General features: G+C 32.2%; 3 protein-coding genes across 3 annotated transcripts; 1 reads left to right on the top strand and 2 right to left on the bottom strand.

Annotated features, from left to right (window-relative positions):
- Nucleotides 1–7464: 7464 nt before the first annotated feature.
- LOC139091126 (uncharacterized) lies at nucleotides 7465–14742 on the bottom strand. Its single transcript, XM_070641069.1, has 4 exons — nucleotides 14412–14742; nucleotides 13699–14349; nucleotides 8346–8591; nucleotides 7465–8268 (listed from the first exon to the last, which is right to left on the bottom strand). The coding sequence occupies exons 1-4, from the start codon at nucleotides 14613–14615 to the stop codon at nucleotides 7594–7596; spliced, it is 1776 nt and encodes a 591-aa protein (XP_070497170.1). The 5' UTR covers nucleotides 14616–14742; the 3' UTR covers nucleotides 7465–7593.
- LOC139090983 (brachyurin-like) lies at nucleotides 10271–11411 on the top strand. The gene is made up of 2 exons (XM_070640902.1): nucleotides 10271–10570; nucleotides 10629–11411. The coding sequence occupies exons 1-2, from the start codon at nucleotides 10358–10360 to the stop codon at nucleotides 11163–11165; spliced, it is 750 nt and encodes a 249-aa protein (XP_070497003.1). The 5' UTR covers nucleotides 10271–10357; the 3' UTR covers nucleotides 11166–11411.
- An 87-nt stretch (nucleotides 14743–14829) lies between the features above and the next one.
- LOC139090982 (brachyurin-like) lies at nucleotides 14830–16165 on the bottom strand. Its single transcript, XM_070640901.1, has 2 exons — nucleotides 15914–16165; nucleotides 14830–15620 (listed from the first exon to the last, which is right to left on the bottom strand). Exons 1-2 carry the CDS (start codon nucleotides 16121–16123, stop codon nucleotides 14982–14984), a joined length of 849 nt encoding a protein of 282 aa, XP_070497002.1. The 5' UTR covers nucleotides 16124–16165; the 3' UTR covers nucleotides 14830–14981.
- Nucleotides 16166–17094: the final 929 nt, after the last annotated feature.

Below are 17094 nucleotides of genomic sequence, written 5' to 3'. Positions count from 1 at the left end.
TTTCCACAATTTATATTTTTTAGTTCGCTTTGCTTTTATTTCTATAAAAATAAATGATTTTTTTCTGTTTCTGTGACATAGAAAATTTTTTATTGAAGAGTCGTAAAAATAAGATTTTTTTATTGTTCTTAGTTTTGGAATTTAGGTGCTAAATTTTTTGGATTAAAAAATAATTGGATCAACAGTTTGTCAGATGGTACGAGAACAGACAAGGAATATACTCGTGTATATATATGCTCACATAGCATTTTTGAGCATTTTTAATTATATTGATTGGATATACACATGAGTATGATCATTTAGATGAGTATGGCCATTGAGGGAGACCATGGATCACACTTGATCTGTACGGCCAGCGAAGTAAATAAGTAAGTAAGTATGGTCATTGTCTGTTAGGAATATTTAGCGTTAATTTCGAATTTACATGATTAACTTTACATTCTAGGGACATCATTTGCCAAAATGGTAAAATCTGTTCTTAGCCGTTTTTAAATAATCCAATGTTTTGTGAATCTTCGTCAAATTACAATTTTTGGGCAGTATTTATCGTCATACATCGTATAAAGTACTTAAGGATATGTCTTGAATAGCTGCAGGTAATGCCCAAATACCCTTGTTACGCTTTTGACAACTAGGGGGCAATCAATACATTATTGATGGAGAGTTCCATACTCATAAAAATGAATAACATTCCACCAAGGAGCTGTTAAAGCTCTAAAGTCCTTTCATCAATATCAAATGGAAGTTACCGCCCATATAGATGTCATATGTCAGCCATTTAGATGACTCGAGTGGGAATAAAACTTTTTAAGTACCATTTTCTAATTCAGCTTACAAAAATGCATTAAAAACAGAATTCATCAATATGTTGTTTCAAACTTCATGAAGGACGAAGAGTAGTGAACTTAAATTATTCCTAACAGGCAAAAGAATTGAGCGTTAGCATTGATTTCCGCTTACTCTGTTCCTTAGAATATGCTCTTTGGCTGCAACAGATTGAGAATCTTCAAAGAAAGTTACTTAAACTCTCATTGTAGATACACCAAAAAATTCTAATTTTAAAATTCATTCTTAAGTTCCAAAATTCACTCCAAAAACTCAAAAAAACCACGAAAATAAATCTCAATCCCCAAACTAAATTTCCCAAACTTGCTCCTCACAATGCAATATTCTTTTAAAAAGCGGAAATCTTTGTCATTGAATATCGACATGATAAGAATAGGAAAATTATTATCATCTAAAGAGAGAGAACAAGCAGGAACTTAAATCGCTTCCATAGATATTTCTTTCATAATAATAAAAAAACTGAAATAAATCGATTGACAGTAGGAAGTCATAAAACTCAACGAGAATAAAAGAATCATTCTTTTATGACTGCTCTTTTTATAGAAATATTTTAAATGGTTCTTCTGTTATGAATGAAGTGGATGTTAAGGTATTGTCGGTGATTTTTGAGCGGAAGTAGTTTTTGAATGGCTTTTGTGATTTTTTTAAAAAAAATTTCTTGTTGAATGAAAAGGATTGAGAAGATATAAAAGAGAGAAAAGGGAGATTCATGCTCATAATGTCTTTTTAGAGAGGTTAATCTATCGTGAAAAATTGTTCATGCTGATTTATTTTGAGAATCGATGGACTAAAATCGTACAAATTGGTAAGAGATGATAATTTGACCTGAATCAAGGCTCTACAATCAAAAAGTTGAAAGTCATTATATGCAGTGTCCATCGCGTCATTCGTCCTGAAGTGTTTAGCTTTAACCTTTTCGTGGAGGATTGGAAAAATCGCCCAAAGATAGAACAACAGAAGAGAATGAATGGAATCAAGACGAAAATAGAGCTCTGAGCAACGTTGGATTTAGAAACGAGTAAAGAATTCGAAGTGTAGCATGAACAATTGGATCAATAGTTACTTGATAGGTAGAAAGGACCTCAAAGTATCACGTTATGTCAATTGAAGATCGAAACGAGAGTCTAAATTTATTTAAAATTAAAATTGGAAAATTGAATTTTTGATCCATATTTAAACCGACACGGGTTAGGAATGGCCAATAATAAGGTCAGCGTCGCTGTCGCTTAGATTAACCAGAGAATTTTTGCAAAAAATCGAGACACTTTTAGGAGAAATTGGGACATTTCTGAGTATGGCATTAAAAAGGATCTTTTGGACAATTTTGGGCTTTTAGAAAAATTGGGACATTTTGAGGCTTTGTCGGGGATTAGTAGTAAGAGAGAAAAGTAGCTTCTTGCCAAAAACACCGCGGATGGCCGTTCTACTGTAGCTCCAAGTTGTCCTGAAACCGGATTTTCTGCTTTCTATTCTGCATTGTGCTTTCCGAGTAAGATGAACGCCTCCGTTCCAAATAAGTTCCACACAAGACTTACATATTTAAGTCACAATATTTTTCACAATACTCTAAAAATAAGTAACCGATAAAAAGCCTTTAAAAATATCCTCAAAATTGCTTACACATAATATCTCTTCACCATTTTCACAATCGGCCTCTTCAAGCCCAAAGGCATCTCACAACCCTCTCACAAAAAAATAATCTCATACATACCATCCCTTTTTCTTCTTTACTATCTTGATTTCCATCAATTTTCATTAAAAATAATTTTTTTTCCGCCGACTTTTCTTCCATTCAAAAATATTCATAAATCTATTTTTGTCAATTTTGTTAATACCCCATGAGCATCGCTCGTGTCTACTTTGTACTTCTCATCGTCTAGAAATAAAAGAGCATTAAAATGTCATCACAACAATTTTCATTCAGTAAAGTTGACATTTTATTCTTGTGAATCGGTGAAAGGTTGTACTTCATAGGTATGTAACAGGTAAAACAGGTGATACCATGAATGCGATGCAGAACAAAATATATAAAAGTCTTAAAATCACATAAAAATAAAATCCTCTTTTCCTTTACAAAAAAAAAAGTTACACGATCATGCCAAACAAGGTAATTTTTCTTCTCATCGCGTGCTGGATTTCTTCTTATTTTTTAAGGATTGTTTGCTCGGTTGGAGATAGAATATTTGAATTAGTAATGATTATTTGGAGTAATTTCTTTGAATAAAATGGAAATTTTTGAGAATAATAGGATTTTTAGTGAATTCCTACTGCGCATTCGAGAGAGAACTGTTGTGACACTGGCATGGTGTCGTATCTAGCAGCGATCGAAGTCGCTTAAGTCGGCGGCTAAAAATTGGCTTAGCTAAGCCGTTTTTTTAGGCTGGCTAAACTTTTTCGCTTAGCTAAGCCGATTTTTAGCCGCCACCGACTAAAAAATCAACGGCTTCGATCTTTGGTATTTACACTGAATCCGAAGTACCACGCCTGACCTGAGACCGGATTTTTGATAAATTTACCAGTTTAAACTTTTCGGGGAGACTTTTTAGGAGTTAAGAGGTCAAAAAGTCAATTTCATGTTAAGTAATCAGTGAACTGCCTCAATCTTTCTCCTAAAAAATGACAAAAATTGCTGAAAAATACAAAGTTTCCTTTATCTTCCTGGAAATTAAAAAGACATTTATCTTCCAAGAAAATATAAATGTCAAACTAATTTATTAACCACATTAATATTCCCTTTGAAGTCAAGCTAATCAAAAATATTCAAAAATTTATAATTGAACGTTCCAATATTTCCATCAAAATCGAATTCCGCGTAGGTGTCACAAAGCAACCCTCTCAAATATTCTGAATCTCAAAATTTTTTACAGCATTTCTAGCTCAATTTTTCCAACATTCCATCGTAAAAGGTTCAATCGCATCCCACTCACATCAAAATTACTCAACACCGTGTCATAACTTGAACAAATTAATCGACTCTTTAAAAGATTAACCTAATTGCTGTCTGAGTGACCTGAAACCTTTTTATTTCTCTCCTTCATTCAGACATAAATATTGAAATGAAGCTTGTTGTGAATTAAATTCATACAAGCAGAAATGTTCATCAAACGAAATCCCACAAAGAGCATTGGGTAAAAAGAGCTTTCATGTTTAGCATCAAAGTGTATTTTTTTCTGGAAAATGAGAAAAAAAAAGTGTAGCATGGGGATTAAAGCACAAGCACAGACGAAACGAGGAGGAAAAAGTGAAAGCACTTTTAATTAAAAATAAGCACAGAAACACAGCAAAAAGCTGCATGTTATAATTTTTCTAAATTACTGTCAGACGTTTGCTTTCATGTTGAAAGGCATTTTATGCATGCATTTACATTTTTTGGGTCTCGTGAGGTTCCTCAAAAGCTTCAGTGTAGGTTGTTGGTGAGTTGCTGAGTGATTTTTATAGAAATTGGTAAAATGTAGCTGTAAAAGCTGATAGAACAGGAACAATCCGCTTATCAACTTTGAGTTCGTTAAAGTGATTTGGGGTTCTGAACTGCCAAATGGTCAGCTACACAGAAAATGCTAGAAAATTCAATAATTTAGATGAAAAACTAATCGTGAATAGCACAAATCGGCTAATCTATCAAAAATCCGACATCAGGCAGGGATGACTCTGATTTAAAGCCGAATTTCCACAGTATTTTTTAATAATGCATTTCCCCGATTTTTGCTGCATAAATGCGATATTTTGGATATTTTTGATGAGTTTCTCAACCCTGCACTCTCCATACATCCACAAAACTATTCAACCTAAATTCTATCCACAATTCAACACCTCAAAAATTAACAAACAACAAAATTTCATCCAGTTTTATCTAAAACATTCTAAATTTAACCACTTCAGTCCATCATCCTACATCTCTATTGAGTATACTCGCGAACACACAAAAATGCCAACAAAATTGCCTTCATTTGTTACACGAAACAGCGTAGCTTCCGCATAGAGAGAGCAGAGCTGCGAAATAATTAAAAATAATTAATATTTATTGCGTTTTTAATTCCTTTGTTTCACATAGGATCGTCGCTGTTCTCACTTGCTGCTGCCACTTTTTTGTTGCCAGACGCGTTTTATTTTGTTTGCATGTTGAATTAAGAGTCAAATGAGATCAGGTGAGATGTGAAAGAATAGAATGGGAATCAACTATGATTGAGGATTTAAAGGGAAACAAGTAAAGCCTAACATGAAGGACACAAGTTTATGTACGGGAAGTCTAGAATATATTTTGTCAATTTATATGAATATAGGATCAAATTGTCATGTCGCGGTGGTATTTTTGAATTATGTAGTTGTATGTTGGAGAGGAATTTAAAGGTCAGTCATCTCAGAATAGCATGAGTCGGTTAAATGATCCAAAATTGAGCACTTTCTGGGCGTGACTTGCTTGGGATATATTTATATCGAATCGGGTCCAAATCAGAGTCACACCTGAATTGCACAGGTCGGTTAATCGATCAAAAATCCAACAGTGTGACTCTGATTTGATGCTGGATTCGGTTTTAATGGACACCAGGCAAGAATCATGAATTTAAATCAATTCCAGCACTCAATTAGAGTCATGTCTTCCTGTTAAATGGTTTTTGACCGATTAATCAATTTATGCCATTCAGTCTTAACCCAGGCTGAGAAACTTGTCAGTAATACCGTAGTATTCTTAGAAATACCGATAAATATCGCCAATTACCGCGGTATTTCATATAAATACCGCCGATACCGCCTAGTTTCTCAGACTTACCCTTAGATTGTTCAAGTATTATGTCATTCTATTGATATTTAACTATAGTATTCAATGACACTAGGCAGATTATAGCACAATAAATAACAATGATTCTATAAATATTTTCTAATTATTTATCCTTCCATGAAAAACTTGAACATGAAGAATAAAACATAAATATTCTTAGAAAGCTCTTCAACTTGATACTGAGACAACTAATCATCCAAGCATAACATCACTAATTGCCATTTCATATCGACTACTCTTAAAGTTCTTCATAACGAAAAAAAAAAAAAAAGTTCATCATACACTAATCCAATATCAATTACCTCCTACAGAATGCAGACAAGCTTCTTTTTTTATCATTCTTCATCTCCACACTCATTTGTCTTCATTCTCATGCTACGATAATAATCACAATTGAGTACCAGCAGTAGCAACAACAGAAGAAGCAGTAGCAATAACTTCATCATTATTATTTCTCTCTTGTCTCATGATTTTTGTGTAGAGATGCTACAAGGAGTAATTAAGAAGTAGAGCGAAAGCAATTAAAAACTTTCAAGTGTATCATTTACTGATAACAGAAATTAAATTATTTATTTTTTTCCTTTTCTTCTTTTTTTTGTGTCTTCATAAGTCTGAAAAAAATATAGAAAATGGGTGGAACATGGGGGGTAAGATGAGAAACTGCAATTTATGACGTAAACTCGCTTGCTGCAAACGACATTTTTTTCTACAATATGAATGAAAATAATTCACTTTTTATCTTATTTTCTAGTTTTTTGTGTAATTTTTCTTAGGAATTTTGCAGAATTTTGTTGAATTGAAGCTGTTGGGGGTTCAAGGATTGATCATTTTGGCTAGGAGATCATCCAAATCAACGACTGATTTGGGTAAGGCCTGGAAGAACCAAAAAACGTTAGAACTAGAGAATGACTTGCCTTCAACTAGTTGTAACCTATTTTTGTCCACTTAGGAAGGATTCCAAATTGGAGATGTCAATACAAATACCCAAATACCCAAATATTTGGGGTATTTCGTACTATTTGGGGTACCCCAAATATTTGGGTGTAAACCCAAATATATTTGGATCTGCTTTAAATTATCACTTTTTAGGTACTTAAATAAAAAATTTTATTAAATTTTATTAAATTTTTGATTTTACCAGTGAAATTTAACGAGAATTTTTTTTACCAATTTGATTTTAACCTCATATTTTGAAACATAATGCCTAACTTTCGGCCTAGCTTACATTAATAAAAGTTGTCAGTCATAAAGCTACATAGTATAGATATTTATATTGAATTTAAGTTATATTTTAGTGTTTTGTGATACATAATCTAGGCCGAAAGTAAAGTAAAGTTGCATAAATTCAGCTTTATCATTATCCAGACACAATAGGCGATCTACAAGAAGATAATGATATTTCTGTATGTAGATAATAAAAGATAAAATCTTTGATTGAAGAAGAATTTGAAAAATCTATTCAAGAATCTGCTGTCAATGTCTGTTTTAAACATATCTCGTGGGTACAACTTTGGTACAACGGGTACAAGAATTAAAATAATTATTAGATTGACTTTTTAATTTTAATTAAACTAAGTTGCGAATGTCTTTTGCAATGATGAAACAATGCAATGACTATTATTTGAGAAAATTTTTAAAAAAACTTCTTGAAATTGTCCATTTTTCTACTTTTAAGAACAAAATTTTTTAAAAATATTTGTACAAATATTTGGGGTTTGATATTTGGGTATTTGGGTATTTGTACAAATAGTAAAAACCCAAATAATTGACATCTCTAATTCCAATGATTAAACCACAGATTCCTTATGAATAAGTTCCTTAAAAATGAATAAAATTCAATATTTTTGTATTTTTCCCAATGCATATTCTACTTTATTGGACTAGTTTGACTCAATAGTCCTTTAACTACATAATTCCCATCACCAACTAAATGTCAAACTATCAAAATATGAATTTCATTTTCTTCAAATTCACAAAGAATTCTTAATAGTCATCATGATTGCAGCAGCAACAATTGCAAAACTGACACCAATCATAGATGATCCATTGATGGTGCGTTCAATCCAATCGCGATGTGCTGCAACACTTTCATAAATTCCAGGATTTCCAATTGTGCAAAAAGATGGAGTAATTCCAACAATTCCAACTAAAATTCTCCTTTCTGGATTGATTTGAATCGTCATTGGACCACCAGCATCACTTGCACATGGAGATCCACCAGTTGTAGTATCAACACACAAATTTCTATTGCTAAGATTAACGTTATAAACTGATTCGCAGACGTTATTAGCAATAATATCATGAGTAGTATAATGAAGAATTGGATCCCATAGATTAACATTATCAATTGTCCTTCCATATCCACTTGTTGTTCCAGTTCGTCCAATTAAGTTCAAATTTGCTTCAGCATCATTTGGCATTTCAACAAATCCAACATTAGGGCTGTTAGTCAATGTTTCAGGCATGTCACTGACATAAATTAATCCAATGTTGTTTGGAATCAAAGTAATATTGAATTCTGGATGTATGTGAAGATTTCCACGTGGAATTATATCACTTCTCCATTCGTGTGAGCCAGTAAATGCATTAAGTGTTGCAAAAGTCACTCTGAAGTTTGTGTAGATGTTGCGAATACAGTGAGCGGACTAAAAAGTAGAATTAAATCATTTGTTAGTCCAAGGAACCGAAATTAAGCTAATATAACCAATAAAAGTATTCTTACCGTCAATACCCATTTGTGCTTGATCAATGATCCACCACAAACTGCCTGTCCACCAGCCATATTCATAGTAATCGCAACTTGATAAGGAAATTGTCCAAGGATTGCTCTTGATCCGTTGGTAATTGTAGGCACAATATTTTGGTCTCCTACCTTCATCTCTCTTTCGAGGATGTTGGTGTCCTCAGATTGTTGTCCATGACAAGCAATCACCAATAAATTGAAAATTATGAAAATTTTCTTCATTTTTATTTTAATTAATTTTTATAATTAATATATATTTTTTATAAGTTGAATCTTAATGTCCGTTGGTTGAAAGATACTGTGCTATCAATGTTGGAACTACTTATATTTTGTAGTCCTGCTTTTTGATAATAAAATTTCTTATCAACAGCACGTTTTGATAACAAAAAATTGATTTTGTTTACGATAAATTCTCTGAATCACAATCAAATGCGTCACATTTATAGCATAGCAGGGAATCTCCTTTACGTCAATATTCGTAATCTAAAGAAAAACAGTTTAAAAATATTTAAACGCGTGATTAAAATGAAAACGTAAATGGTCAAATAGAAATTACAAAGGTGAATGTTGATAAAAATAGTATTTTTTATCAAAAAGAGATTAAAACTTTTTAAATGTCATTTAAAAGGCATTAGACTGAATAAAATGAACTACCAGTCACATGTCATGTCTAAATTTAGATCATGTTTTGTTATGATTATCATTTAATAGACCCACTATAAACTATAGGCATAAAGGGTGCGATACAAATTGTACTTTAGACTATTTAATAGCGGTGCTTCCAGTTAATAAGGCTGGGCCCTACACGTGTCTTATAAATGAAATTTATTATTTTGTTGTCGAAAAAAATCACTTATTTGATGGCTTGATATATCCTAACTAAGCGTTTGATTCTCAAAGACCCCCAAAATAATGAAATTTAAAAGGAAAGTTTGTAATCTGAATATTAGTATCAGAATTGTTTAATTATTTATAGGAAATGTCTGTATGAATCTATTAGAGCGACCATATGTTTATTGTTTTTCTCCCTTGCAGCTCTGACCCCGGCAAATGCTTCGAAAGGTCCCGAATTTAAAGAAATCGAGAATTCATAACAATTTTAAGTAATATTGGATAAATTATGAAAATTTTCCGGTTTCAAGATTTTTTTTCGGAAATTCAATAATTTTCCGAACTTTTTTGCAAGTTTGTAACGTACCCGATCGTCACATTTTCAAATGCCACCACAAGGTGGCAGAATACTTGGCAGTGAACCAAGTGGCAGCCAATTAGCTAAAACAACCAAATTTGCCAACATTTCAATATGTGTCAATTGGGGTTATTTTACTAATTTTTGGGATTTTTAAACTCAAAATAGCGATAAAATGTCCAAATTTAATCCAAAATTGTTCCGACGTTTTTCAAAAATCCTCTGATCACCCTATTTAAAGAGACAATTTTGAAAATGATTAACACTAGCTTGTTAGTCGAGTTGTTACCAATTTCTAGTCATTATGATATAATCTTGATGCCGTACTTATTATTCATTCAAACGCATCACGCTCTATTAATCATACCTTTTATTTCAACAATTCACTAACGAAATACGCAACAGACTGAAATTCATGAAATGAAAAGCCATGAAAAGAATTCAGTTAATCTATTTCAATTCTAATCTTAAAACAGACGTACTTAACTTACGTCAGTTTCAAGTATCTGAAGTATCTGATTAATAATTTCTCAACTCTCGTGACAGTCAATTGACGAAAATAGAATGTCGTCTTGAATCTCGGTTTGATAATTTTTTTACGGCATTTTATTAGTCATTTTAATCGGAAATAGAACAACAATTGGGTGTTGTTTATTTTACTATTAAATATCAATTAAAAATAGATAGTTAATCAACAATGCTAAAAATTAGTATAAAATAACAAGCCAGTTCAAACCAACATCATAATTGATTTGCAGTGCTTTAAGTCAGTTACAAAAATAAAAATCAGGAAAGGATTGAAATGGAGAAATTTGTGATTATTTTAACAATTCTTGCATTTGCATCAAGTGAACTGTTTTCTGTTGACAAATGGAAGGACATCAGACCTTTGATTACTGGCGGTTCTCCAGCCATTGATGGACAAATTCCTTATCAAGTTGCAATAGCGACGGTGAACAATGGCAATATTTCATTATGTGGTGGAACTTTGATCAAGCACAAATGGGTCTTGACGGTAAATTTGACATTATTTAAAATTAATTAAAACTTTTAATTTGTAAAATAAAATTTAGGGTGCTTCATGCTTACAAACCAAATTTCAATACTATTTGGTCGTTTTTGGATCACTTAGACTTATAGAAGATGAACCTGCATACCTTTTCAACTCGTCATCGTCATCAAACTTTATAATTCATCCAAATTACAACAGTCTCACAAATGCTAACAATATTGCATTACTTAAGATAGATGAAATGCCGAAAACCATTACAAATCACAAAAATATCGAGTACATTGGACTTCCAACAGAAGAAGAAGCCAAAACTAATTTAACTGGACGAGATATAACCATAAGTGGATATGGATTTAAAGATGATGGTTTCACCACTTTTAACATGCATTATACAACTGTCAAATTAGCACCAATTGATGTTTGCAAAAATTTTGTTTATTATGATATTAAATTTAATGTCACCGAAAGTACTTTGTGTATAGACACTGTAGGTGGAAAATCGCCTTGTGCTGATGGAGGTGGTCCAATGACAATTGAAATCGGTTCAAAGAAAGTTTTAGTTGGAATTATGTGTCCATCAAGTAGAACGGTGACCTAACGAGTTTAGTGAAACACTATATATGGGTTTTTCGTGGTAATTTGTGAAAACAAGAAAACAACTTTTAAAAATTTTGTGAAGGTTCCTGCACCGAGATATGAGCATTTAAAGATGCAATTTTTGACGTTCTGGATGTCAAAATGTAACTCCAACATAACAGCACCAAAAAATTTGAAACTTTGCTGGTTTTTTGTTCAACCCATACCTAGTAAAATAAGCCAAAAAAATTTTTTCAAAAAAGTTCCACTGCAGAGTTATATCCATTTTTCGATTTAAGTACCGAAAAAGTAGTCAAAAAATCGAAAAATTTTCACATTTTTTTATGTGAAATCTACAAACCTTCACCAAAATTCTTTAAACTTCACCTGTTTTTTGTGCAAGAGTTTCCTAACAAAATCAACATAAAAGAAATTTTGGATATAGCTTATATAGTAAGATACAGCAGTTTTCCCGTGCAACCTAAGGTCAAAAAAATTAAACTTTTTGATAAGTTTGCATTTAAATTACGCCAAACTTTACCAAAGTTATTGAAAATTCGCCAGATTATTGTACATATGTTACTTAATCATAAAAATTTAAAAAAAATTAAATATAGCAATTTTCCCTTGCAAAATAGTGAAAAAGTCAAAAAAATTTTACATTTTGAGCTCTAATTTCAACAGGAATTAACAAATTTTTTTGTAACTTTGTCTAATTTATGATTATGAAAAATAAAAATATATTTTGAAAGTGCCGTTATTGAAAAGTTACAGCAGATTTTTGGTGTAAAGTAGCAAAAAAATTAACAAAAAATTGCTACAAATTGCTATATTTTCATATATTAGCTATAGTTAAATATTTTTATAACTAAGTAACATATTCACAATAATCAGGCGAATTTTCAATAATTTTGGTAAAGTTTGGCGTAATTTGCATGCAAAATCATCAAAAAGTTTAATTTTTTTGACCTTAGGTTGCACGGGAAAACTGCTATATCTTACCATATAAGCTATATCCAAAAATTATTTTATGCTTATTTTGTTAGGTAACTCTTGCACAAAAAACAGGCAAAATTTAAAGAATTTTAGTGAAGGTTTGTAGATTTCACATTAAAAAGTGTGAAAATTTTTTGATTTTTTCACTACTTTTTCGGCACTTAAACCGAAAAATGGATATAACTCTGTAGTGGAACTTTTTTGAAAAAATTTTTTTGGCTTATTTTACTAGGTATGGGTTGAACAAAAAACCAGCAAAGTTTCAAATTTTTTGGTGCTGTTATGTTGGAGTTACATTTTGACATCCAGAACGTCAAAAATTGCATCTTTAAATGCTCATATCTCGGAGCAGGAACCTTCACAAAATTTTTAAAAGTTGTTTTCTTATTTTCACAAATTAGCACAAAAAACCCATATATAGTGTTTCACTAAACTCGTTAGGTCACCGTTCTACTTGATGGACACGGAATTATTGGTTATGGACTTATTCCTTGTACTTTTGGAAATCCAGTAGTTGCTGAAAGTGTTTTCTATTATCGGGAATGGATCGAAAAAGAAACTAGTGGATCATCAGAAAGGGTTTTGAACTTTTCGATTTTCATTGTTGTCGTTATGACGATATTTGGAAATTTGTTTTGAATTAGTAGAATTTCGTAGAAGATTGGCAAATATTGATAACCAAATTTGCTAAGTGGATGTCATTTGGTTCTAAGTATACTGCCGCCTCGTCAGCGTGGTGACAGCATTTTAACATGCCAGGTCAAAATTATAAATAAACATAACAATTTGAAGTTATTAAATAGGAATAAAATTCAAATATTGAATTTAGTAGCTTAATATAAGACTCATTCAGAATTTTCACTTGAATGACCATATTTCTATTCTTTAAATGCAAGTATAGTAGACAAACGCTTTTAGTGACATCGTCTCACAGCTACCTTGCAGCTGGTTCGCAAACCATCGTTCGCTACACAAGCTCCAGAAAAGGAAGTTCAATTTGGAAAACTTGCTCGCCAGGGTTGCACAAGGTGTAGAAATGACTGAATTTCCAGCCCAGGCCAACTTGACTCTGACGGTATGCCAAAGTTCCTGGAATATTTCTAGAGTCACGTTGGTCTGGGATTGAATTTTTAGCTATTTAAATGTCGTGAGCCTTCTGAATTTGAAGGTTGAAGGTTCTTCGTCTACAGCCAATATATTTTCACAGCTCTTGGGTTCAGGTCCTGTTTAAACGTCATAGACCATGATTAATTTTTACTACCAACAATAACAATAAACACGCTTAATTCTTCAAATTTTGCATTATATAAAAACTTAATAAAAATTGTTCATTTATTAACAAAAATTGAATTTTGTTGCAGTTACAAATCTTTAACATTGAAACACAGAACCGTCCACTTATTACTAAAAGTGAAAAATTGAGAATTTGATCCCCTACCCTCCTCTAACCTAAAAGCGTGGCATAATAAGTGAACGATCCCTATGTGTACCATTAATAAAACATAAATCACCATTCAGCACAGTCTTAAATTCCAATTTCAAAAGAAGTTTCTAAGAACCATCATAATCATTAATGCAGCAAATGAGAAGCCAACACTAACAACAGATGATCCATTCATTGTATGTAAAATCCATTCTCGGTGATAAAAAACATTTTCATAAATTACAGGAATTCCAACTGAACAAAATTTCGGAATGGCAGTTGCAATACCAACTAAAACATTTTTAGATGAAATTTCAACTGTCATTGCACTTCCATAGTCTCCTCTGCAAACTGATTTGTTGTCAATTGGAAGAGCACATAAATCATGTTCAGTCACATTATAAGTTTGTATGATTTGACAGACATCATTGCTTGTAATTTCTGTTATTGTGTGATACAAAACTCCTTCTGTATAATCGACAGTGTCATTAATTAATCCATATCCACTGATAACTGCAATCTTTCCTGTCAAATTAGTCTTTGCATCAGATTCCGATGGAAAATCAATAAATCCAACATTTTTGTGGTCTGTAAGATTGGCTGGCATGTCTTCAACATAAATCAATGCAATGTTATTTACATTTGTGTATCTGTCGTAGTCAGGATGGATTTTGAAGTTTGATTTTTGAATAACTCCACTTTCCCATGCTTTTTCTCCTTTAATTAAGTCAACGGAGCCGAAACGGAGAGTATAGTTTACAAAACCATAGTTTAGGCATGCAGCAGTCTAAAAGTTAGAATTTAAACTCAAATTAAGCAGCAGTAATGACAAAAATTAAGTCATATTACCGTCAACACCCATTTGTGCTTAATAAATGTTCCACTGCAAATTGAAGCATTATCTTCAGTGAACATTACAATCGCAACATGATAAGGAAATTCTCCGAGATCAGCTTTAGTGCCGTTGCTAACAAATGGTGTAATATTTCCATCCGTCAACAATTCGCAGGAAGCAACAGCGATAAATGACAGAATAATCAAAATATTTTTCATGTTTTTCCAAATTTTTAATGTTACTTCTCGAAAATCAAATACCAGACTGAGTGTTAATCCATTGATAATTCATTGTACTGTATATATTGTTTGATAAGTTATCAAAATTCAATTGCTGATAAAATTTAATCTTCAAAATAAAGCTGCGCGCGCATTGTAGTGCGCATTATGTGATTGAAAAAATGAATCATTTTGTATTTTTTGAGTTATTTATTTGCACTTTATAAGTTCGTAATACGTCAATCAACTTAAGTGTGACTGCGATAAAAGTAAAGTTAATGAATTATTAAATATGAGAAATTAAGACACATGGTCTTACACATAGGGGCTCTATAGAGACCCCCCCACAAATTATTAAGTCATTTTCTATACAAAATTCCTCAAAATCATCACAATCAATACTGCTGCAGTCGACAAACCCAAACTAACATTTGTTCCATTACTAACTTCCATAATCCAATTTCTATGATACAAAACATTTTCAAATAGAGCTTTTGAATCAGTAACACAAGCATTCGTCGTTAAACTTCCCATACCAAGTAAAACTCTTTTTAATGAAACTTCTGACGTCATTGGACTTCCTAAGTCTCCAGCACAAATTAATTTAGATGCTGTTGTTTCAATACATAAGCTGCTTTTTGTATGTGCATAAATCTCAGAGCATGAAGTTGTTGTTGTTATTCTCGTATCAAAATAATTTAAAGTTCTAACTCCAATGCTACCTGAAGCACTTGTTTTTCCATATCCACTAATCCTTACTTCTCTTCCTTCAAGATTAACATTTCCACTCGGAATTTCAATTGTTGCTATGCTTATACCATCAGGTACGGGCATATCCGCTACATAGATTAACGCAATATTGTTTTCTTTCGTTGTTGCATTATAGTTTGGATGAATTGTGATGACTGAATTTGATATTTTTCCACTTTCCCATTGTTTTGTTGTGATGTTGATCATACCTAGGATTATCTTGTGGTCTTTACCATCGCGAATGCAGTTGGCTGTCTGTGGATTGAAATTGAAGATTTGTTTTTAAGATTATTAATGTCTAATTATGCAGGATTGTGTCATATCGTGGATATAGTCATCTGTTGGACTTCCTGAGCATCAAAATGCAGCAAACAACATTTTTCGCAGTAGAAATCAGTCAAAATCAGCCGTCACAGTGACGTCAGGTCAACTTCGTGTCTTACTCATTAATACAGTGACGTAGCCGTGCCCTAGTGAGTCTGTGTGGCTTATTGCTTTAGTGTATTAATTATTCTATATTTCAGTCTACTTAATACTTTAAAACTTACCGTTAGCACCCACTTATGCTTAATCAGCGCACCATTGCAAACATCTTCACTGGATCCTTCTGATATAACAATTGCCACTTGAAATGGAAATTGATTAATTGATGCTGCGGTGCTGCCCGAAAGAAATGGTGTAAAATCCTCATTTCCTTCTACAAATAATTCACATGATAAAGTTGCAATATATGCAAAAATTGTGAAAATGTTCTTCATTTTTCGTTCAACTTCTATTTTTACTTATCACTTTAAAATTCAAAGAACAACTGAATGAGTGACACTCTATGTCAGTGTCTAATATTTCAACTCATAAAAATGGCAATAAATTTTTTTATCAGTTATGACACCTGACAAATATATTCATAAAGAAATTCATAATAATTTGAGTTAATACTTGTCCATGCTTATTCTAAAATTAGTCATATCTAAAAGTAAATAGTTTTTCACACTTTTGCTTTGTTTTTGGTGTGGCTTGTTGAAGCAGATGTGCTGAGACTTGATAAATTGAAGGTTGATTGGTTTTCAAATAGGCAATGACCATACTCACCTAAATAAGCGTGCTTATTAAGATAAGTACTCAATCAAAAAAATTGAGCATACTCAATTTTTCAAGATTCTTATATGTTCGAATTCTGCTTTTGATTCTCTCAGAAAAATAGATTTGCATGATTATTAGCACTAAAATGACGTTTGGCAGCTAACAATTGCATAATGAATTTGGGTTCATCAGGCCAACACACTAAAACCTAGATCTGAAATTACAGCTAAACCACTCCTTGTGTGCTCAATCTAAAAAACAATTATCGCATTTAATGATACTTTTTAAATGTGATTCCCTTTTGTCAATTTTTTTATGTTCACTAATATTTTTATGGACTCTTGGAATACATGTAGCAAAACAAATAAAAATACATGACGAACTTTCACGTTTCATAACAGATAATCCCGAATGGCACAACGTCTTTGCTAGGGCATCGGTATGGCGGCATATTAATGGGTAGACGATAGTTGCAATGAAGGAAACGCGACTGCTGATTTTGAAGCATTTTTAAGACGAAAATGGAAGTTTCTCGGTTAATCAATCCAAAATCTGGCACCAGACTGGCATGACTCTGACATGTTGCAGATTTTAAGCAGAACCCGCCATCAAGTCAGAGTCATCCCAACTTGAATGCATATTTTTAATC

This window comes from Chironomus tepperi, unplaced genomic scaffold (genome assembly GCF_022539635.2).
Source record: "Chironomus tepperi strain 1889 unplaced genomic scaffold, CSIRO-AGI_Ctep_v1 contig_223, whole genome shotgun sequence".
NCBI lineage: Eukaryota > Metazoa > Arthropoda > Insecta > Diptera > Chironomidae > Chironomus > Chironomus tepperi.
This window is presented reverse-complemented; position numbering and strand designations above follow the sequence as displayed.

Bases quoted from the DNA above. Each gene is read 5' to 3' on its own strand.
- LOC139090983 (XM_070640902.1), top strand. From the start codon at position 10,358: ATGGAGAAATTTGTGATTATTTTAACAATTCTTGCATTTGCATCAAGT. The intron at 10,571-10,628 runs GTAAATTTGACA...AATAAAATTTAG, and splicing joins AGCACAAATGGGTCTTGACG to GGTGCTTCATGCTTACAAAC.
- LOC139091126 (XM_070641069.1), bottom strand. From the start codon at position 14,615: ATGAAAAATATTTTGATTATTCTGTCATTTATCGCTGTTGCTTCCTGC. The intron at 14,350-14,411 runs GTAATATGACTT...TCTAACTTTTAG, and splicing joins AGCACAAATGGGTGTTGACG to ACTGCTGCATGCCTAAACTA. The intron at 8,592-13,698 runs GTTCTTAGAAAC...TTAATTAAAATA, and splicing joins CTGCATTAATGATTATGATG to AAAATGAAGAAAATTTTCAT.
- LOC139090982 (XM_070640901.1), bottom strand. From the start codon at position 16,123: ATGAAGAACATTTTCACAATTTTTGCATATATTGCAACTTTATCATGT. The intron at 15,621-15,913 runs GTAAGTTTTAAA...TTCAATCCACAG, and splicing joins AGCATAAGTGGGTGCTAACG to ACAGCCAACTGCATTCGCGA.